This window comes from Oxyura jamaicensis, chromosome 20, assembly GCF_011077185.1.
Source record: "Oxyura jamaicensis isolate SHBP4307 breed ruddy duck chromosome 20, BPBGC_Ojam_1.0, whole genome shotgun sequence".
Lineage (NCBI taxonomy): Eukaryota > Metazoa > Chordata > Aves > Anseriformes > Anatidae > Oxyura > Oxyura jamaicensis.
The window spans coordinates 12,244,101-12,268,041 of record NC_048912.1 but is presented as its reverse complement, the minus strand read 5'-3'; the positions used below and the strand labels follow the sequence as shown (position 1 = coordinate 12,268,041).

The window sequence follows — 23,941 nt, the reverse complement described above, 5'->3', positions numbered from 1 at the left end:
TGGGCATGGGGTTTGTGTGTACTTGAGATAACTTTGATTTTTTCCCCATGAAACTGAGTTAACTTTGTGTGGGAGACACCTACGTTGTCTAGCTGCTGTTTTAAACATCATGTTCATCATTACACAGCATTCCCCCCATTTTTTTTCACACTTACAATGAAGAGCTTCAAAAGACATCACAAATAAAAGTCCCGACTTTTACCTTAATATGTTTCTTGAGACTAAACAAAGTCGCAATCTTGGCATATTGTGTTGTACAGACCCTGCCTGCCCTGCCCGTTACAGTTCTCCAACGCCTGGACGTTGGCCCTATGTAAAGTGGGTGCAGGTGACGCAGCCACCTCCTACAGCCCCCTTACTGCTGGAGGGTGAATTTGGACCCGAGTGTCCCCAAAAGCCCAGCCACAGAGGCTCAGGTGCCTGCTGCACGGGCGTGAGCTCCCCGCCACCCCCAACAACCATCAATGGCATCGTCTGGTCCAGCAAAAAAACAGGAAAAAACAAACAAACGAACAGGAAAATGCAAAACTCTAAGCAGAACTATGAGTAGCACGTAGGACACCGATAACAGACTTGCCTATTTACTGTCATTAATTACCTGCTGAATTTCCTTGTTGCCTTGCAAAGCATTTCCTTGACGGATGCTTCTCCCTTTCTACAGGCTGCAGAATGATCAGACTGGGGCCGTGCCCCAGGTGGCTGTGGGCACAGAAGAGACATAGGACATGGATTGTCCTGGCTCAGAGACGGGCAAGCTTCATGCCGAGGAGGTAGGAGCCACACGAGGCATCACTGTCCCTGTCCCCATCCCTGTCCCCGTCCCCTAGACACTGCTGAGAGCCATGGTACTGGCTCCTGGCAATGGTGCGTGGTATGGGGGGGAAATTGGGTGTAAAAATGCTATTTTGAGGGTGGGCTCACCTCCATCTGTCTGAAACCAGTGCTCTTTCCCCCACCGCCTCATGGTGGGCAAAAAGTGGGGGCTCCAATGTGTGGGCACTGCTTATTTCATTAGTTTCTTGAAGTCAATGCTTCGATTTATTTAATCAGAGAATAACCCTTTATGGCCTGTAAAAAAAACTGTAAGTTTAGGGAAAGTTGGTGTTTCCCCACCTCGGCTCCTGGTAAGCTGCAGTCAGCTCCAGCCGCGAATGTCAATGCCACTTCTTCCACGGGACCCCTCAGATTAATGTAAACTGCATTATCTTAGCTGGTTATAAAGCGTAATTAATATTAACAAGCAAAAACTTTGCAAAAAGTGATCTATTTTCATTGCTCAATGTGCTGCTCGCTTACCTTCTGCCTGTTCCATTGCGAGGAAAGGGGCCGGACCCTGCGGCCACGCTTGGGGGACTGCGAAGGTGAGTGGTGGAGGGTGCGGGAGGAGGAGCAGGAGGAAGTCCTACGGAGGGAGACTGAGCAGAACTGGGTCAAAAGATAATGAACTAGTTGGTTTGATTTATAGGCTTATGGGGTTGGAATGGCTGGATTGCAAATGCTGCAGAAAAATATCCGCTGATTTTTTAAGAAAAGTTTCCAATGGAAGCAGGCTGATTTATTTTTAATCACTCCGACAGTTTTGTTTGACTTAGGTTGCATAAAATGTTCTTAAAATCCTGAACTGTTTAGACAAGCTGAAGTCTGACAGCGTCTCCCTCCTGGCTGGGGAGGGAGCTGCTCCTGTTTGCCGTGCTAGGGGGGCGGCTGCCCGCTGCAGCCCTGGGTAAGGCCCCTGGGCACACACCACGACCTGTAGGCCATCGCCCTGGCCAACAGCATGCCAAGCATCAAGCACCAGGTGCTCTGCAGCCCACGTTCAGCTCCTGCTGGTATAGCTGGGTGCCCGCATGGCTCAGCATCCAGGCCGGCAGCACTGTGGGAAGCGGGTGCTATCGGCTCGTCCCAACCTCCATCCACCTCCTTCACCTGGTGGTGAGGTTACAGCGACAGGCACCGAGCATGGCTGCGACTGGGGAAATATTATTTATTATGCTGCTGCTGTGGCTGGGTGGCTTCAGACAAAGAGCACACCCCAGTTGGTGCCGGCCTGCAGACAAGGGGAAGGCCTGAAGCAGCAGGAGGGGAGACCAGAGGCTCGGGGGAGCCCAGCAGCTGGAGGCTGGGAGCTGCCAGGCCTGCTGGAGGCTGGGGGAGACGAGGGTGGCCAGGAGGAGGGGAAGACTCATGGCAGAAGCAGGCCAAGACCTTCATGGTGGTTACATGATACAACCGGGCACCCAGCTCTGGAATAGAAACCTGCAAAGGCCGTGCTTCATGGGGATGGGCTGCGTGCTGCTCGCAGCCGTGTCCTTGCCTGGCTGCGGCCACCGCTCCTGGGTCTGCCGGGGCTGAGCCATCTATCGCCCCCGAGGCTCCTCCAGAAACTCATCTGAGCGTGTGTTTGCTCTCTGGGCAGTGAAAGGACAAAGTGACCGGACAGCTAACTGACCGACCAAGAGAAAAAGGAAGATCGCATCCTCGGTAATTAATAACATACTGGTAACGTTTTGAGTCCCCTCGGGCAGACTTTTACCACATTCCACTTCATACAAGACACATTTCAAATGCTCGTTAATTTACAGAAATTGCATTTTATAGAAAATATGATACAGTGAAATATAAAATGCACTAGGAGCATTTCAAAAATCTATAGAGACGATCTTGCAGCCTAGTATACCCTCTGAAACAACGTCCACTCGTTACCGCAAGCTCTCTTCTTCTCATTCTCGCGCTCTCTCGCGTGCACGCGCTCGCTCCCCCCGCCCCCCCCGTTTAACTCTTAGCATTCAACTTGAGAATTAATCAAGATATCAAAAAAGCATGATTATCCCCTGGATAATCACCTTCCAGTACTGTGCACGTTCTTGGATTTAAATGAAAATATATCTAAGCACTTTTACAATTTTTAGCGAACCCACTGCAAAATCGTCTGCAGAATATAAAACACAGGTAATCCAAGATTTCATAGCACATTAATTAAGTGGCTCATAATCCGTTAAATGTGGTTTATATTACACATCCATGCAGTCTAAATCATTTTACAAATATTAGACAGAAACCCACTAGTCCAAATCAGTAAAGGAAAAATGTAATAAAAAAAGCTAATAACTATTTGTTATTGGTTAAACTGACCCTACATATAAACTAGGTAGTATGCTACCATTTATAATACTGATGTTGAATTATGCCTGGATGCTGCAAAACCTCTTGCTTGCTTGGCAATGCTCGAGCATATTAACCACAAGATACTTAACAGGCCCTCGTTGCACTTCTTCCCCAAAAAAAACATTTACTACAGATAGCAGCGCCTACCCATCGAATATAAAGGACACACATTAGCTGAGTTACATGATGCTGTTGAGCTTTGGCTACTGATGCTCCAAGGCATTTATATCGTTCTAGGCTAGCTCCATACTTACGGATGGCAAAAGTGCTGATCGCCAGCTCCTGCCCCTCGAGCGCCCCAGCCCTCAGCGGGGCAGCGACGCGTGAGAGGCAAAGAGCATCGGCTTCGTGCTGATGGGCACCACCGGAGACGTGGGACAGCACCACGTAACCCAGCTGGTATTTACACCACTCGTGGGAGCCAAAACACGCCGATAGCATAAAAACAAACAAATGGGCCTTTGGTCATTTCACGATTTACTTGTAGGGTTTAGGCAAGGGCTGTTGGAGAGTTCTGTGGCAATAACCAAAGGCTTTATCAATGCTATAGTTCTATGCAGCTACATTGAGTGTGACCAGGTTACAGCAGAGCCCCCTAGTCGGTATTTTGCATCTGATAACACTGAATTATATACAACATGATGACTAGTTCACCACCTGCTGAGGCTTAAAGATGGCTGTTAAGATTTCCACTCAAAACATCTCCCCCTCCCACCCCCCATCCTCTCCACCCCAGAGTGAGTCACCCCCTTAAAAAAAAAAAAAAAAGGCAAAAAAGAAACAATCTCCACAGTTCCTTTTTGTTAACTCCTTCCCAGCTAGAACTGGCTTAGGGTCACAGGGAGTGCTGCCCAGGATGGTTGTATATTTGTTTTCATCACTCCTGAGATTGAAGGGAATCTGATACATGCACCAAAAGGCACTTTCAAATATATATATATATATTTTAAAAACAGTGCTTCTGTTCTAAGAAATTCAAGTTAAGACAGAGTGCCTTTCACTCTCTTTAGTCATAAAGCAGATAAACGAGCAATATCCCAGCTGACATTAAAAAAAAAAACAAAAACAAAAACAAAAAAACCTGCAGCAGAGACAAGTGTTCATGCGAGACAGCTCAATATTCTAAAAAAAAAAAATGAAAAGAAAAAGGAAAAAAAAATAAACCTCCTAAATCACCACTAAAAATAACAATACAGTCAGCAGGGGATATTAATTAAAAAAGCTGCCACATCTGTACAGTTCTTGCTTCTGCATCGGCTCTTTTCGTTAACATTGTCGTCTGTGGGTTTGTTTTTAATTGTTTTTATTTTCTTCTTCTCTCTCTCTTTTTTTTTTTTTTTTAAATAAGTGAGGTCAGTTCAATCCTCCTCGCCTCCCCCGTACATGTCCGCCAGTTTCTTGAACCTGGGGCCCCAGTCGTTAAGGTAATCGTAGTCCTGGTCCCCGGAGCTGGAGGAGTTGAGGGAGCTGACGGAGCCGGCGGTGGAGCCGCTGCCCTCGTAGTCGAAGACCAGCAGGGAATCGTAGGGGGGGGCCGTGGGGTCGTTGTCCGCCGCACGCAGGCCCTTGGGGTGGCAAACAGATGGTGTTAGTGCCCATATTTCATGGTGATGGTGCTGGGGAAGGGTGCTGGGAGGGTTGGGATGCCTGCAGCAAAGCTAAAGGAGGGTGGTTCCCACGTGTGGGTCCTGAAGCTGTGAGCAAATGGGGGCACAACGCGCCCTCTGCTCTGCGTCACGCAGAGATGTAGGGTGTGAAACCCTGGGCAGGGGGTCCTGGGAGGGCTCGGAACCATCGCTGCTCCAGCCTGTGCTAAGCGAGTGTGGTGTGGGCAGCAGTCTGGGTCAGCACCAGAAATGGCCTTGGGATATGGAGAAAAAGAATTGCTTTGCTGCAGACCAACGCCGGGAAAAGCCGCATGGAATAGACCTGCAATAAAGAAACCTGATCTGTGCTTGCACGTCCAGAAACTCCAGCCTCAGCGTGGGGAGATGGAGTCCGTCTTACTGCAGTGAACAGCAGCCAGAGCATGCACGAGAGCGAGCCTTCAAGTGCACGTATGTGCATGAATGTGAGTGTGAAGGATGGGCAGGAACAAAGGAAGAAGGAATTTTAGGGAGGAAAATGAGAAAAAGCACAGCAGGAAATTGATATAATAATAGAAGTAAATCGCTATAACATTTATTTTTCTGAATGGATGGTGGTTTTTGTCTCAGAGGAAATAATGCATTGATTGGCTTGTAACCACTCAATCACTCATTTTAAAACTAAAAATGAGGTGAGATGCTAAGTTGATAGATATTTTTACAAGTAGATAAAGGAACAGTAATCTAACGTAAAAAAAAGGAAACCCTCTCTGATCTGTGATGAATCTGTGCTCTACAAACTCTTTGAGGTTTTAGACCAAATTGAGAAGACACAGACTGATGAAATAATTGCAAGTCCAGAGCCACAAAAGGCACCTCTGGCTTTAGGCAAACCATCCGTCTGTCCGGCCACATGGCAAGGAAATTCCTCCTCTGTCCCCATCCAGGCAGTGTATTTACTGACAGCAACTGCAGCACTCAGAGCAATCAAAGGGAGAGCAGGAGCAGGTTATACTGCCTGGATGCTGGAAAGTGTATTGTTTTTGATATCCACAAGCCAGAAATCTAGTTTTTTTTTTTTTTTTTTTTTTTTTTGCACTTTGGTTTTTATAGGCTTGGAGCCTTTCTTAGGCCAAGTCCTGCTTCCTTTGCTCATCATAATCATTCCCCGTGCTCTGATCAGACTTCTCGTGGGAGGAATAGCATCATTTGGTCCATAAAGCAGCCAGGAAAATGTTACACAGCTGATGCTAGCTGGCTGCTCAAGCTTTTAAGATGTGACACAGGACACCCTCAAGAACATACCTCATTTATAAAGTCACCAATATCCCCGGGATGGGGGATTACTGGTCTTATAGGATACTGCGGTTCAGCACCGATAGGCCTCTCATCCACCCTTCTGACTCCAGGTGCCTTGTTCAGCACGTGATCCATGGTCTCTGGCTGCTGGAGCTGGCTTAAATCGTAATCCTGTGACAAATGGAAAGGCACGAAGTGAAACCAAGGGCTTTTCATTCAGATCACCTACGCTCCTGACATCGCATCAACATACAAAGAAGTTGAGGGGGCTAATCTTTTCTCAGCTCAAGTTCAATGCCAAATCTTGTTCCTGGGTATGTAGCACCTCCATCATTACAGATGAACCTGACCTCTGAGTAGCTCATAAAATTGACTTTGTAAGACTGTATCTTAAAACATAAGTTAAATCAAATATTTAAATACCTTTTGAATATTTAACACAGTGTCCAAATCTTTGGGATAAAAAATTAGCTTTGGTTTGCATGTGCCTAGATATGTGCATAAATTTTGGATGAAATACATAATATAATGTAAACACATAGTGTTGGTAGACATATTATTGCAATTACATTTGTACAGCAGTAAAAACATTAAAATGTGTACTGCATTTATGCATGTGGGCCTTTTAAAGTAATTATGTTCTTTCTGCTTGTGCAAAATCCCAGCAGAATAGGTTTCTATCAGGGAACGAGAACCAGGTAATATTCCATTAAAAATGTATTCATGTAGGTAATGGTGTTTTGCTGCTTTTCCTCTGCTGTTATTTTTAACGAATCCTTTCTAAAATATTTAAGCCTACAGTGTAGTTGCCTGAAACCAGATACTTCAGCGAGTTTGAATGTTTATAACAGTACTTTGTTCTACTCGTAAAACTGTTCTTGTGCTCAGATGGGGATGATTGAATCTCCAGGAGCAATATTTATAAATATCTTGTCAGTGACAAGAAAAAAGAAATGCTAATTGCAAGGATTTTTCTGTTGAATAAGAACTTTACAAATTTTGGGCAAAGTCCCTGCCTCGGATCCCTGCAATGGCTCTCACCAGGCTCCCTCGCTTGCTTCCGAGGTCCCCTCGGGTGCTGGGGGACCTCCAGGGCAGGACGTGCTGCGGTGCCTCGGTCAGCGCCAGCCACTGACCTCAGGACTCCCGGACACCACGTGGCCCATTTTAGCAAGCAAAAATAAAGCTGTGACGTGATGCAGAGACACATCGTTTGCATGAACAAAACATTTGAGAGTGTCCTGGGCTCTTCTGTCAGGTAGGAATAAAATAAAAAAACAGTGACCTAAACATCAGAGGGCAAACTTTGGAATTTTAGCCAAGGAAATACATCCTTAGCAGAGGGACAGCACATCCCCAGAGAGCAGGCCAGGGATATCTACATGCCACATCAGCAGCGCTGTCTGTAATAAGAAGCTGCTGCAGAAGAGCTGACGCGTTTGGGCAGACGTGGCTGAGGGCTCTGTCCCCCAGCAAAGCTTTGCCATTATAAGCTCTGTGGTGAGAAGGAAAATCCCCAAATGTATTTAGACATTTCTCACAAACTATGTCCAGAAATTAAAAGAAATTACAGGCACAGGGACAATTAAGAAAATACAGTAGGAAGTCAAAAAAACCTCTGTGCTCAATCATACTGAGGGAAGTGCCTCCAGCCACAGGGCTGGGGTGGGCGGCAGCTGGTAGTTGGTTTTCCTGAGATCTCTGAAGGGGTAAGGGAAAATACATGACTTTAATGGCCAAAATAGCTGAAATATTGTTCGAACGTGAATGTCTATGGATTGATTTATAATCCATCCCCAGGAAGCTGGGCTGGGGATAGCAAAATCCATGTGGCACTGTGCTCCTGGCATGGTCCTGCTTGCAGAGGAGTACGTCCCAGAAACATGCTGAAAGCCCTGGACTTAAGGTGGCTCTCACCGATGCCCGTGCCATGCTGGGAAAGCCAATAAAGCTGCCTGGGCATAAACAAGGGGGGACACAGCCCTTTGCAAATACAATAGTGAAAATGATGTGGTTTCTGCCCTTTTTGAGAGTACAGATAGCACAGCTACTCTGACCAAGACCTCTCACCTGATCTTCTTCTCCACCTCCCTCTTCGTCGTACTTCAGGATGTTGTCCCTCACGTCATCCTCAGGGTCGATCAGGAGCTGCTTGGTGTGGCGCTCCTTCTCACGGCGTTTCATCCACACCACGAAGAGCAGCACCATGGCTGTAAGAGTGAAGGAGCTGGGTGAGCCAGGATGTCCCAGGCTGCATGGGTCAGAGCATGGTGGCACCTCCTAACACCTCGCCTGTGCTCTTCTGCTGTGGAGGAGGCTGGCTGCTAGCTGAGGGGCACGTCCTCCGGGTTTATGAAGCCACCAGGAGAGGGAATAAATACCCCTTCTGGAGTAGCAGCCCCATTTTATGAAGACAAAGCATACACTGACGTTAAAGGCTAATGATGTTTTGAATAATCTCCCATGCAAGAATCCTCTGTATGTGTCAGCGTGTGCCAAACAAATGTTGAATGAACTGCATATGGCGCAACTTACAGTGTAGATTGCAGGCCCGACGAGTCTGGGGGAGAAACTTCACTGACTGCTAGTAAGAGGAAAAAAATGTTATCCTCTTGCATGTTCTAATTTATAAGGGAGAGATCAGTGAGAGCTGTAAATACTATGACAGGCCTCTACTCCAAACAGTTCTTTAAGCTCCATCACGAATGCTGATTGAGCTGATGTTTATCAGAAGTAAAACACACAATCAAAGGAAAAGCAAACGGCAAGTGTGAAAACAGCAGCTTTCTGAAGACATTTGATCTAAATCCTGAGTTTTCTACAAGAAGCATAAAATAAAAACAAAGGGAAGAGAGTTGCAGAGCTGCTGAGAAGCAAACAGGTACAAGCAAATGAAGCACACCTTTTCAATAGTGGTGGTCTTGCCAGTGTGGCACACTGATGTCAGCTTGGGTTGTGAGCCCTGGCCTTGGCAGTCGTTCTGCTGAGCTGTCTGTAGTTTGCTAAGGAAGACTGATTTGGGGGAAGCTGGATAACACTGGGTCATGTAATTCAATTTATACTCACTGACATTCTTCTTTGGTAAGTGAGGGTGGCTTTCTAAACTTCTAAAATCATATTAGCCAGGCATGAGCATATGAATTTGACCATCAACTTGCAAAGCAGATCTAAGATTACGGGAAACCCTTTCAGCTTTGCAGAAGGCAGAGCAAACCTGGTATCACTCAGCAAACCTCTTCAGCCATCAGCATTTGCATGCCAGGCCCTGGCTAATCTCTCAGTACAGTAACAGAAAGAAAGGAAGAGTTCTTGCATCATGAGAAAGTTTTCCCAGCTTAAACAGCTTTACCCTAACAGCTTTGCCTTCTTCAGATGGCCACGGCCCAGAGGCTGTGGGCTCCCTAAGACTTTCTCCATATAAGTTGCTTTGGGAACTTAACTTTCCACTTACGTAAATCATCCAGACCTTGTCTTCTTCAAGAACTTGTTGAGACACTAGCTTTCATCCTCATCCTCAGCAGCTGCGAGAAATGCAACAAAAACTGCAGCTACTCCTCCTGGTGTCTGCTTTCCCCTCTGTTCCCCGTGTGAGCTGTGATGGTGGCAATCAGCAGGAGAAGGGAGAGACGGACGGACAGTGCAGGTGGGAATGGGTGGCTTGCCTTCATCTCACCTGGGTTAACCTCAGCCATGCCAAATCAATGCAGCCACCACAAGGAAACCCAAGCAGGATGGGCGATCTCAGACTTCTATTGTGCTTTTAGCTGTATGAGGAGAACAAGCAGCTGCTGTTTTTCTACCATCCCATATTTTGTTTCCCTTTGCCTCCTCCTGGAGCACGGAGGGCAAGCAGAGGAGAGCAGCTCGAGGCCTCTTGGGCGGGCAGCCCAGTCGGCGGCCCCCGCTGCAGGGGGAGGTGGGTTAGGTGGATCTGAGTTTTTCCTCCCAGCACCGAAGTGTTTATACCCGACAGGAATTCACCGAAGAGAGCAGAAGAGGACTGGACAGCTAATTACCGCCATTGTGTGCCAACTGGCTGCCATCCTTGCCTGCTAGCTAACAGAATTGTTTTCAGATAGTTCAGCATTTCTTTAATGCTTATCCTAGATCTATTCAAGAGACAAAAAAGAAAAGGAAAGAAAATGTAACTCTTATCTGCAATATAAAACCTCAGCTATTTAGCAGACTATTGAAGTCCTTTTCTCGTCTTTCCTTTTCAAGTCTCTCACAACAAGATACCTGCCTAGTCCACAAAGACAATATTATAATGGTTACCAGTTTTTTTTTTTTCTTTCTTTTTTTTCAAATGCTACTTTTTCATGCACTTGTGGAAAAAACTGTGCCATTAACGCCTTTACAGCTACCTTGAAAAAAACCAAGACCTTCAAAGTGTCAATAGCGGATGTAGTGCACTCTCCTTCCTTTTATTCACTCTGCAGAATGGGAAGTGCTATTACTGCTGTTAGACCCATTTTCACTCTGCATGTAGTTTTTCTTGAAATCTATTGTCTTCACCCTTCACAATTTTTTATTGCATTGCTCTTCTCCTAAATGTGTTATTCGTGCAGCTAATACATCAGGTATTAGGAAGAAGAAAAAACCTTTGAGCAAAGGTAAAGGCAGAAACTTCCTTCACCTGAGCAACCTCAGATCTGTCCCCTTGCTGCTCCTTTCTTTTAAAGCCATCAAACTTTGACCTGCTGACTCTAAAATGGACAAATAGCACAAAAAAAAAACCCTATCTGCCTTTTTGCAGGCTTTTGTTCCGAGGTCACGATATAAAATAGATACAAAGGAGGCAAAACACTAGAAGGATGTAGCTGAAAAACTCCGCTCATCGCAAATTACATTTTTCATCACTGATACAGTGCTTTGCAGCTCTTGAAGATAAAAAAAAGTCAATTAGAATTACAATGAATGTAAAAATAAGCTTTTGTAATAAAACCCATAATTTAAAAAGGGATAATGTATCTGCGAATGAAAAGAGGAATCTCTTAAATCAAACGTCCTTCAGCTGATGTTAATTTCAGTCAATAGGATTTTCAACTGCTTAAATCATATTTTAGGACTGGATTTAAACGAGAGAAGCAAAAAGAAGTCCTGTGTTTTATCGCCTCTGGGACTTGTGGTGCAAACTTTTCCCGTGCCCTCATCCTCCATGAATTCAGAGTTAGGAACTGATCTTCCATGGGGTGGTGAAGCCTGCAAGGCATCAGTGCATAGGCTGAAGCATGCCTGCATGCCCTGGTGTAGAAAATGTGTTGGGAACTGATGAATGCCACTACTTTTTCAAGGTGTGTAATTGTAGGTGCCTGCATTCACAACAAACGTGCATGGTGAAGGGACATCCTCAAACGTTTGGCTGCTCGGACCCCACGTCCAAGGAAGGGCAGAAAGTGTGCATCAGAGCTGTGCACGGGGATGTTTGCACCTGCTCGGATGGGCTGGGTGAAGAGTGGGGGGCTGCACAGCCACAGGCACCAGCTTTGCTGCTCCCTCTCCAGACTGGTAGGGTAAATCAATGATATGGCTGTGTATTCCATCGCTGGCCCAGGAGGGCGGATGTTTGCCCAGAGATGACCCATTCTCTTAATGTACCATATCGTATCTGCATTAGGTGACATTTGTAGCATACGTTGCTCTGTCTGTTCTCTGTTTAAACACATTGGGGGTAAAAATTAAATGTGATTTAACACCATAACTCCCATTAGCTTTAATGGGAGTCCCATGGTTTCATCCTGTGCTTCTTGATGAATATTTACCTCATTGTTCATTTCAGCGCTCATTTTTATCTATCCCTACTGTGCCAACTCCTGCTTGAAGTTATAATGATATCATTTTTATTTTTAAATGTGCACACACATGGCTATTGGCAATGCTCATGAAAGCCCGGGACTAATAGCATTGCTGGGCAATCGGGAGGGCTGTGCCTTGGCTTACAGCACCCCCAGCCCTTGAGTGCTCCCCACAAACCAGGGAGATCCTTCCTCTGCAAACACAATCCACCTTGATTCTCCAAATCCTTGCAATTTTACAGGCAATGGGAATAACTACCCTTCTTTTTTCTCTTTGGATTGAACAACTGGAAAATCACATCTGTGCACTGGCTCTGGCAGGGACCAGGTGGACTCCCATAAGTGGTGCATCTGGAACTGGGAACCAGTAAATCCACAGCCAGACAGGGACAGGCAGCACCCCAAGAGCTGTGAGGCATTCTGCCACAGGATTTGGGACAAGTCATTCAACTTTTTTTCTGCAGAACGTGGAGAATCGCATCATACTCACTACCTACAGGATGTTGTCAGATGCAGTGAATGTTTGTAAAGCTCCTGGAAGTCCTAGAAAGAGAAGTCTGGCACACGCAGTCCATGCTCCGGCTTTCACTTTGCTGACACTGCACTGAAGGAGGTTCGAATGCAGATAAATGAATCCCCACCCACAGCACAGAGCTCACAGTTCTGCCCTTTTCATGGAGCTTGTGAAAAATAAAGCATATAATGGGACCAAGGGGAACAGGATGGGAAATGTGACATTTCCCAGCAGTGTCACCCCCTGTGGCACTTACTTAGTAAAATAATGATGCAGATCAGGATGGCAATGATGGCTCCTGTGCCGAGTCCCGCTGCAGCTACTGCCCCGATGGTGGTGCAGTCGCCGTTCTCATCACACGGGCACACCTTCACTTTGATCACAGATGTGTTGTACAGGGGGGGGTTTCCCGAGTCCGTCACGATGATCGGCACATCGTACACACCGGCTTCCAGGTACATGATTCGTAAGCTGAGCTGGGCGTAATCGCCTGGAGAAACCGAGACAGACAGACAGATGGCAGACACTGGGGTAGCCCTGCAGCCGTACTCACACGGGCAGCGCTCCTCTGTCGGAGCAGTCTACGGAGAAGAAGAGGCTGCCAATACCACAGCTGGGCTGGGCAGCTTCAGATGTCTGCCCCAACGCTCGGGTCAGCAGTCAGCCTGTGCTTTGTAAAATAACGCGTGTCTCCACCACCACACTAACATACCTTGGTGCCATTTGCAAACCCAACTGCATGCATTTAAAATGGGAGGAAATGCCAAAAATGAAGCACGAGTGGTGGTCCCCTGGTCTGGGCTGCACCTGGCCTCTCTGCAGGCTCTCTGCTCGCCCACCCTCCCTCCCTGGGGCTTTTGGGAAACCCCAAACCCATCGAGGACATGCTCAGCCATGTAATCCTCCTCGTGTTCCCTCCCATTGCAGCACCAGAGCTGGGGGCTCAGCCCCAAACGGTGAGGGCACAAGCCTGGCAGAAGGTGTCAGACCTCAGCGAGAGGGAGCAGCTCTGAAGACTAAACCAGCCCTCGGGCTCCAGGATGTTTTCAATCCTCTGCTGAAACTACCAATCAGAGAAGCAATTAGGGCCAATTGTGGTTGCATGCTGCAATATAAAAATCCTTCACATACTGGTAATCTTCACACTTACCTAGCCCTCCTGGTTCCATGGTAAATTAAAAGGCTGCCTTTATGCAATTATGGTCAGAGAAATGAACATTGATCCTGATTGTGGCTTATGACAATTACACTGGAACATAAGGAAGACTGATAATAGCTTTTTTCCCCTTGGCCATTATGGATGATTTATACTCTGTTCAGTACTGATAACCATTCATAATTATGAACTGCATTAAAAAAAGCCAAGTGCCAAGGCTCTTAGAGTTATGCTGCAGGTCTGATACAAATCATTTCTGATTAACTATCTTGTCTATAATGTCAGCTATAATGTGCTTTAAAAAATAAAAATCAGATAAAAAAGTAGGAAAGTTTGGAAGTTTGAAACCACACGTGGCCTCATTAGCAAATCAGAGTCCAAATGTCCTCAGGATTGCCTGCCCCATTTACCATTCAGCCGTGTTATGGTCCAGTTCTTCCTCACCGCAGATGGCACACTTGGCAGCTCGAAGACAAAGGGCCCAACGTTTGGATCGATGTCAGCATCTGCGGCTGTTATGTTGATGACATTCAGGTTTGGCTTTTCACAGATCTGTGCTTCCTTTGGCAGGAGCTCAGGAGCGTTATCGTTGATGTCGATTAGGTAGATCTGCAGAGTGCCAGTGCCGCTGGCTGGGGGTATACCTGAGCGGGAGAGGCAGAGCCGAACAACGACCGATGACCATCACCTGGGAAGCAGCGGGTACAACAACACCACGGACCAGCCCCCTCTCTGCCTTCCAGTTTTGATAAATCAGGATTTTCTCCCTCCCTCCTTGGACCTTACTAGGGACATGCTGCACTTTCATGGTCCCTTGCTTTAAGAGGCGTTATTAAAACTTCCCCAAGCCTCCTAATGGTGCTGTTTTTTTGCTCTAGCAGAACGTGGAGGTTCAGCTCTGCAGATTTATAGCCTACAGCAATGTCTTTAGTCAAATTCTAAAAATACAAGGAGGTGACGCCAGACTGTTAGTGTAAATTTTGGTAACTGCTGCTCTGAAAAAGAAAAAAAAATCTGAAAAAATAGCTAAAAGGAGGTAGAAGAGGGCTTGGAAGAAAAAAATACATAGTGTAATCCTTTAGTCAACATTTACTGTGGCACTGGCTAGCCAGTTTGTAGATTAGCAGACTACTACACTGCTTCAAAGGAAGTCCAGCTCTACAGCCCGTCCCATGGTCAGTCCTAGCTGTAGTGAAAGGTCCTTGCTCAAAGCCTACAGAGTGAGCCAACCATCACCAAACATGCTGGGCTGCTACTAACCCATGGCAGCAAGAGTACATCCCAGTGTAGGGTTCTTCAGCCTCTCTACATTTGTCCCAACCACCGGGGATGCCACAGCACAACAGTTGTGGTCCTCCAACCTCTTGCTGGTGAAGAGCCACATTTGCCTGACTGGTGACCAGTTACACAAAGTAATGCCCTCCCCGGCATGAAAGAAGAGCCTTTCCAGAAATGGTGTGGTATTTTTATATTTTCTCCCCATGCATACATCCAGCAGCTCGGTTCAGGCTTGCCCACTGCCTCCCTTCCCAGGCAGCTTTCCTTCAGCAATTCTTTTTTTAAGTTTTATTTTCAACTCTGGCTCTTCCTCCCAGTGCTGGATACAAAGCTACACAAACCATCCCCTCACTAGACTTTCAAACATTGCTTCTGCATCCGTGGGCTTTCCTGCCTATATTCCTCTCCTTTCTGCTTCCTTTTTTTAAGGGAGCCTTGAAAACTCGGAAGGAGCCCTGGAAATCCTTCTTTCATGATTCCTGCATTAGCTCTTCACTCATTGATCTCACCCTTTCATCTTGTAAGCACTGGGTAGGTCTCCCTCTAAAACAATGTCTTTGATCAGCCTTGAAAGTTTCTGGAGAGACAGACAGCTCACCAGGATACCGGGGCTGAACAAGAAAAGAGACTTCTGGGACCAAGAAAAGTGATTGCGCTGTTTTCATGTTACCGAGAGTATCTTCTGGGATGAATGCAAGGCCCCCACACACCCACAGCTTCTGAGATAGGTTGTACGCAAACTAGCAGTCCTGAGAGACACGAACTTGGATGTGGCTGAAACACCCTACGATCTCTTCACACACAAATGCAGTTTTGTGTGGGTATTTGGGTATTGCTCTGTTCTGGGTATTTTTGGTTCTTTGTGTTCCTGAGTGCAGTTCTGGGGCAGGTTTGTGAAAAATAAAAATTAAAAAAAGCAAAATTTTTATGTCCAATAATTGCAAACCATGTAACATTTTGTATAATTTCAGCTGTCTTATGTCGAGAGAGCAAAGGTGTGGACAGAGCAGGTCCTGATGTATTACAAAGGATCCTTGGACTTTATGCCCAAGAGGTGTAAACTAGCACAGCACTACTGGCTTCAGTGAAGAAACTGGTTCATTGCCTGGAATTAAGATTGAAATAGTAATGAGAGTATTTTTTTTTTCTTAAAGGGAACATACCACCACAACACACCGCTACATCTACACTTAACTGCTGTATTCCAGGGAGTATTTTGCTAAACTGCTTATTTATCACATACTGCAAACAGCAAAAAGAACTTAAGGAAACAAGATGCTGCTGCTGCAAGAAAGAAAGAAAGAAAAATCCCCACCAAAACACCCAAACCAAAGCCTTTCTTTGATGAGTACATGATGCCGGAGAAGCTGGAACTTGGGAGAGATGTGAAAACAGTTTATTAGTCTAGATGAAACTTTTGCTGTTATCCTCAGCACTCCAGACAGAATTTTAAATAAGGTGTTGCTTTATGTGCATTTTAACAGCTGCAATATACCAGTGATAGATTAATTTTTCAGAATAAGAGATTTATCTAGGTCCTCACTTTCTGAGCTGCTGAATGATGGATGTAGAGATGCTGATGCTGAGATGCATCAGCACCAAATCCAGGGAAAGGGGTTAACTCCACGTCACCTTGTACTAAGTGCCCTTGCTTTGCAAGGTCGGATGCTGAGGATTAGTTTGATGGGTTCAAGCTCTACCACTGCTTTTATGTATAGCCTCAGCCAACTTGTTTGATTCATTTTGTCCTGGGAATCTTGCAGACAAACGCTGCCAGAACTCGTGGGGCTATTTTGGATTTCACTGCCCCATCTGCCTTCACAGGGAGGAAGGTTAGGATGGGACCACACCAGCCCTACCACTGATGGCACCAAGGTGGAGTAAAATTTGCTGCTTGGTACTGCTGCTCAGCACCCAAACTCTTCCATAACTTTGCCTCGCCCCTGTGTCTCGGGATGCAATGAAGCTGGAAAATCCCAAACAACCAAGATTTTGTTAGCCCTGAAAGCATCCCGATATCTACTTATAGCAGACACAGAATCCACTAGCCTGAGGGATGGCAACAGCCAACACAGAAAACAGCCTGAAAGCACCTACAGGGTATGAACAACACACTTAGGTAGTGCCCACAGCCAAACCTAGACCTAATTTTGTTGCTGAAGCATGACTCAGATTCAGTTTGAGCACCCAGGACCCCGAGGGTAAAGGTGAGGGTGGGAGAGGGGTAAGAAGGCCTTCTGCTTGCCCAGGGAAGATGCTGCAGCAGCAGTGGACTGCTTGCCCTTGAGTGAGGCCAGTGCTGAGGTTCACAGTGCTAATTTGGCCAAAAGTGCTGTGTGATCTTTAATGAGTAGAGAAAATCAAGCCTTGACTTCTCCGTGAGAAGATCTGTATTGGTCTCGGTGATTTTGATAATAAAGTACACCAGCATCCAGATGCTCTGATGATGGCTGGACATTTCAGAAATGGTAACAGACAGAGAGATTAGCTCTAATGACAGACAGACACCTTTCATGAAAGCCACAGCACTTCAATGGATTGGCTTATTTTTAATACCCTCCTGCCATCCCCTGCAATTATTTCTGGTTTCCCGATGGAAGGCTTCCTGAATGCTCTGATCAGTGCCTTCGGGACGATTACCAGGACCGGTGTGTTCAACAGCCCTTGGAGATCACATCCCTTTGATATTTTTTTAAGTTCAGGCTACACCACTACACTGAACTCCCCAAATCGATTTTCCATTTGCCCTCCCTTTCCCTTAATAACACTCTCTGTATACTGTGCACATTTAATTTACTACAGCAATTTCCCGTCCCACTTTCACATTTTTGACCATAAAAACCTGGGAAAAAGATAACTTATACTGACAACTCTGTCAGGGCATCATTTCTCTTAATGCATCACATTAGAGTCTTATTGAAGCATGAACAATGTGAAGCCTGGGCTCACCGTTGTCAGCCGCCAAGAATGTGGCCTCGTAGACATTATTCTTAATGTAGTCTGACTCTCGATCAAGGACAGCAGCGGTAGTGATCTGACCATTTGTGGCATTAATGTTCAGCCAGTTTGCAGGATCTGACAGCTTAGAGTATCTACAGAGAAAGGAAATAAATACATGGCAGTCTTTTCACTGACATATCCTTAATATTGCTTGAAATAAGGTTTTTCTGGACTCTTGACCCATGATTCAAAGGACCTTTAGATAACTGGTTTTGTTGACAAACAAAATGCTAATTGAGTATCCGGTTTTTGACCTCTACAATTATTCAATTTTTCTATTTCTTTCATTTTAAAGGTTTTCCTTTCTGCTAAGTGCCACTTACACGCCAGCTTCCTCCAGCTGGGAGTGGATGTTGCCTGAGGACTCTGCAGCCAAGAAGAAATGGGGTCTGCAATGACCACTGCATATGTTTGCCTGAGTTAGAGGACAGGTTCCTGCTCTTTCTCTTATATTGCTCTTCCTAAAATAGCTTGTGCTCTAAATCCACAGACTTTCCTGTTTTCTGCCGCTCACAAATAAACAACAGGTTGGGAAATACCACTTGGGAAGAACGGCAGTTTTCAGATGTGTTAAACATTGCTTTGGCCACGCCACTCCTTCGTATCAGAATCACATCCTCAGGAGTATAATGGGAACTCACAGCTCTATTAAGGCATGGACCAAAGGGTGAAGTCTCTCCTGAAATATTTTATATGGCTTTGAAACAGCAGGTGAGGTGAGGTGAGGTGATGCTATGCACAAGGGAGGTCTGCAGAGAGCAGCAACAAGGAGATGGCTGGAAGGGCCAAGGGACACATTAGTAAGAGTGCCCCCCATGGGCAGCGACATGGGCTATGAGCAAGAATAGACGCATGAAAACAGAGTCCTTATTTGACACCAGTGATCTCAGGATCAACAAAGTCCAAAAGCACAAAGAGAAGCCTTTTGTGGGACCAGGGAATGGAGAGGATGTTGGTGATTCTTGCCCACAGAGACAAGCTACTTTCTGGACCAACATATTCTGTTTACCTTTCTCATTTGTTTGCTTTATTGCTTCTATTTGCTTCCTTGTTTTGGATTTCTACCTCTGTTTTATAAGGCTTGAGTTGAGATGCACACTTATCACCTGTGGTTCAACTGGAAGGTAATAAATGGCCATGCTATAAATCACTGAAATAAGCACACAAAAGATGAGCTTATTTTATGAGTAACTCAGACCTGCTGATAGTTTGATATTAATTTTTTTTTTTTTTTTTTTGTCTTTAGATACGCAAGCAGGAGAACCTCCAGCTGCTGGTGAGTAACCATTTCCAGAAATGGGCCGTTTGAAGCTGAAACTCAAAGTGAAACTTGAGCTGTGTGAATCCATGTGAGCAGGAAAGCAACAGCACAGCTGCACAAGCCCCTGCCAAAGGAAAGAATTATATTTCATGGAGCTAGACTCTTTGGGATGTTTTCATTTCTTTTTAATATCATCGCTGTAAGTCTCTTGCCCTTTCACTGCTAAATGACCAGGGATCCAGTTTCAAAGATGGCTTTGTGAATGCATCTGTGGCTAATGAGGATAACTTGAGGTGTGACATTGGCCATGCCAAGCTGTGCCTTACTGGAGATGCTCCTGCTTCCTTACCTTGTATTTGAAAACACTCTACTTTATCAAAGACTATTTAAAGCACAGCTCTGAAAACAGTGTGCAAGGCTATAACAGCTGGACCAGCTCTCTGAGAACTGCTCACCATGGATCCATAGGCTTAGCTTTTAGGGTATCTTTTTTTTCCTAGTTTACCAGTGCCAATGACGAAGGAAAAACAAAGTACCTTTGGGTAGCTACGGGTTCCTAGCAGCATCCTGCTGCCTCTTGCAAAGCGTTGGCATCAGGCTGCCCTGATGAAAAGAGGGTAAGAGAGACTGTGCTTTTGTTTGGAAACAAAGCGCTCCCGGATTCACAAAACATGTGTCCTGGGAGCTTTAGGAAAGATCAGCTCAAGTAATTTGCTGTTCGTATTTACAGCAAGTCTTACAAGAGCCTGCACAGGCACTGTGCGATCCCTGGAAGGGCTCAGCAGAGCCAGTCCTCTCCCCTGAAATGGTGGATGCTCGTTTGGGGTTACAGACCGACCACCACGTTTGGGGTTACAGACCGATCAGGGGAGCATTCAGCCAGAAACGAACTGCTCTCTCCTGTGAAGCACCAGACTTACTACAGGCATCAGGGAAATAAAGACCCTTCAAAGGCCAATATTTCAAGAATAAAAGAAAAACTGGCTTGTTAGTTAGGAGGGTCTCTCTCCTTAGAAGTCGCAATACCTGTCTAAAGACAACAAGACGAAGCAGTGAATAAACAATCATTTTCTAGACCAGACAGTGCTGTGGCAAGTGAAATATTTCAAACTCTTCCTGACACAAAATGTCACAACTGACATAAGTTTAAGAGGCCTCTGCTGTGGTAACATAGTATGCTCACACTGTGCTTTTAAAGCCAGGCTGAAGCTAAAGCATCCATAAGCAACACCAGACATAATGAAAAATCCCAGTCATTGCATGTGGAAATCTAGCCCTAGCCCCTTCTGTGCCTCAGTTTCCCCTCTGTAAAACAGAAATAACAAAGCTGTCTTTTCCCATATTGTGTTTATGAAGTGCAAAATCAACATAGGTCAACAAATTTATGACAAGGCAGAGAAAAAAACATTTAATACAATGCAGCCCTAATCCCTGTCTTTGTCACAGCACGGGGACCCCTGCTAGTGACTGGTTTCACGGGAAGCTGAGAACTGTCCCTTTGGCATCTGGTAACACAGGATCCCATTCTGCCTGCCCTCCTGGACCAGAGCCTGGCTCTTAGAGGGAGGATCGGGTGTTTACCAGTTTGTGGGGTGTTCTGTGAGCACTCAACTGGGGCGGCAAGTACCTTCCAGGTATTTAACTGATACCACATCAGTTAGTTCACAAATTTGATTTCAGCTCCTGCTGAAATTCACCCTCGTGTACATGAACTCCTGTGGCTGCCTGGTCTCCCACCTTACTGCTTGCTGCATGAAGCGATCGGGATCCACAGCGGAAAACGTTGTCAGGACCGTCCCTGTGGGCACCCCTTCCTCCAGTCTGATTAGCTTGTGGTTCGTTGGGAAATACGGCGCTTCGTTGACGTCTGTAACTGAAATGGTGACTCCTGCTGTTGACTGGAAGGACATCTGGATTCCACTAGCCAGGGGAGCTTGGTTTGATACCATCACTGTCAGCATGAAAGCTCTGTTCATCTCGTAATCGACTGCCTAAAACAATCAAACAAGCAAGAATTGAGCCAAGCAGAGATCAAATTCTACCTTCTGGCCGAAAGCTGCAAGATTTAGATGGCGGGTGATATCAAAGTCATTGCCTCATCTCATTTCCTTCTGAGCCCAGTTCTTTTGAACGGGTTCAATCCAGTGAGGATTTGGCCTTCCAGTATTTGGGGGACCAAATAGTTAAAAACCCACAAAGTAAAAATTGCAAACACCAGGGAGGATTTGCTTTGTGTTTTGCTCCAGTGCTCCGTGGTTCCCAGACCAGAAGCTGCCAGTGCTAGTTTAGCACTGGATGAACAAATCCACCGAGGGTTGCCATAAAACCAACAGGCAGAGCCTGGTCAGAGCAACCCGACCAGTACTTAACGGTTCTGTTAGCACTTAAAGCTGCTGACTAAGTAGCCAGGACAGTCTCGGTGGACCCATGAGCCTTAAGTGCTTTTCATTTTTCCTCTTCAGTAAGATTATAAGCAACTGTTGAGCTGTAAGGAACCATGCCTGGTCCTGCTGCTCAGGTGGCCCCTCCAGTGGGACCTCTCGTTCTTTTGCCTTGTGATCTCTGGAGGTTGCCTGCAGGCTTGCACCCTTGTTGGGTGGCCACAGATTTCCTTCAAAATGCACATAAAGGTGATGTGCCTTAGGAGCCAGAAGGAGTGAAAAGCTTTTGCTGGCACAACTGACTGAACTGCAGTATAATAATAATTTCTAACCCATCCCACTAATTATTATGAGGGAAGTCACTAATCATCTGCCAGGGATGCTTGAGTTATGCAGGATCACACCTCTGCTTCTTAAAAAATGCTTTGCTGTAATTTACAAATTTAGAAGCGTAACATCTCCTCAGTGCTGAGTCTGCAAGGCGTACCCTCACTGGTGTAAAGCGCCACAGTTACACTGACTTTGGTACAGCGATCCTGATTTACATCAGCAGGAGCTGGCTTCCCTGTTCTGTTTAAAATACAGTATTGTCAGGAGAGAAATCAAATCATAGGAGGCTACAAGAGAAACAAATTTCAGGGGCAAAAGGTAAAACAGTGGAATCTCTATTCAATTGAAGTGCAAATGCAACTATTGCTAAATGGTTTCCTGACAGGCAGGGCCAACATTTAATAAATAAAAGGAAGCATAAAGATTCCCAATACACCCACCAGCACTGATTCATGGACTTCTACCACATTCAAAAAAGATGCATGCTAAAAGTTCCCATTTCAACACTATTCACAGCCTTGAAACAATCTGACTAATGCATTTCCTCAATTTCTTTCATGCGCCTCTAATTTATATTCCTCCATTCTTTCTTTTTTCTTTTCTTTTTTTTTTTTTTTTTTGGCCTGTTTGCTAACCCTGCCCACAGTCTGCACCCAGTCCCTGCAGGGGTTCGGCTGGGGCGGGCTGGGCAGCACCCAGGGGCTGATCTGAGCAGCCTCTTTTACTTCTTTTCTGAGAAGTCCAAAACCAGGGATGCAGAAACGCAGCACAGGGACTGGATTCACCCCATAACACCCACCCACTGACTGTCATGGAGGCATCTGCACCCCATGCCGGCCCATGGTGGCACTGTGTCTTACACTTGTCTGCACGGGACAGCCTATGTGCCTCCCTCCCTGCTGCACCCAGCAGGGTCCCGTTTCACATCTTTTCTTTTCTCTGCAACATTTGCCTGTAATTCCCCTCCTTCACGCCCATCTCATATCCAGATGCAGCAGAGTGAAGCCGAGGGCTTGCCACGTGTCTTCCTTTACTCAAGGTACTTTTAACTAAAGGGAACAAATTTGCCTTATGTTATTGTTGAAGCAAATAATAACTGAAGCTTTGGAAGCATCTCCATTATAAATTCACAGCTCTGATCCATGCAGAGTTTATAATAACATTTTACTCAGCTGGCTGCCACAGGGCAGCCACTGCTGCTCTTGGAGATTGTTTCCAGACTCTGCGATGTCTCAGCTGTGTGCGAAGTTACTCTCTCCTTGATCAAGGCTTTCTTTGAAGATTAGGGTCTTGCACAGATATTGAAATGGTTTAGAAAAGGCATGAACAGAAAAAGGAAATGCTACGCTTTTGGTGCTTGGACTGGAGCAGCAGATGAGGTTTTGCTAAGAGAAGCTGCAAAACGGCCATCATGAGCATCGTGTGAACTCCAAGGGGCTTGTTGGTCTGGAAGCATTTCTGGCCCCGAACTGCTGCTGGAAGGGTGTTTTTCTCCACAACATGCCCTTCTCTGCACTGTGTCTGCCACTGCTGCAGCCTAAACACAACCCATTTTGCTTGCAGTCATGGGGACTGTGTTATTACCTGTGTTTTCAGCCTATACAAGGGATCAAAACAGCAAGAGACTGCTCCCATGCCACAAAGAACAAGCTCTGGCTGGCCACCCAGTTTGGTGTGCATACATTCCCCTAACCTTTAAGCATATTCACTTATTAACGGAGAACAAAATATTTCAGAGAAGAAGGGGGAATCCTAAGAGTCTTCCCTTCTTCACCATGAAAATTTAATCACAAGCATTTTCACTTATTCTCCTTGCTGAAAATACACCAAAAAAACTCTTGGTTTGATAAGGGGAAGAAACTCTGGGCAGCCAGGGGGATAAGGTGAGGTTATACAGTGAAGACATTCAATGCAATTTCAAGCTCTGAGCTCAGCTTGACAAGATGGGATTTTCGGGTGGTTCTTTGCATTGTGATCACTGTGGGTTACACAGCAGTGGAAAGTCAACACCAGCATCAGTGGTGCCTTGACAAATCTGCCCTGCTTTTTGCTTGCAAGTTCTGAATAAGGGACGCTTCATTATGCAAAAGTTCTTGTGTGGCAGCGATGATCTTGTAAATCCCCTGTTCTTCACTTTGATGTGGCTTTAAACTACAGTTGTGACACTTTACTAGAT

The 23,941-nt window shown here is 45.8% G+C and overlaps 1 protein-coding gene across 3 annotated transcripts in view; it reads right to left on the bottom strand.

Annotated features, from left to right (window-relative positions):
- Positions 1-2,571: 2,571 nt before the first annotated feature.
- Positions 2,572-23,941, bottom strand: part of CDH4 (cadherin 4) — a 454,811-nt gene continuing 433,441 nt past the window's right edge. For all 3 annotated transcript variants that reach the window (XM_035344248.1, XM_035344249.1, XM_035344250.1), the window contains 7 exons: positions 20,792-21,045; positions 17,743-17,885; positions 13,926-14,159; positions 12,616-12,849; positions 8,121-8,260; positions 6,057-6,221; positions 2,572-4,730 (listed from right to left, as the gene is read on the bottom strand). In XM_035344248.1, coding sequence (XP_035200139.1) covers positions 4,524-4,730; positions 6,057-6,221; positions 8,121-8,260; positions 12,616-12,849; positions 13,926-14,159; positions 17,743-17,885; positions 20,792-21,045 — 1,377 coding nt within the window. In that variant the 3' untranslated portion in view covers positions 2,572-4,523. The remainder of the gene's footprint in view (positions 4,731-6,056; positions 6,222-8,120; positions 8,261-12,615; positions 12,850-13,925; positions 14,160-17,742; positions 17,886-20,791; positions 21,046-23,941) is intronic.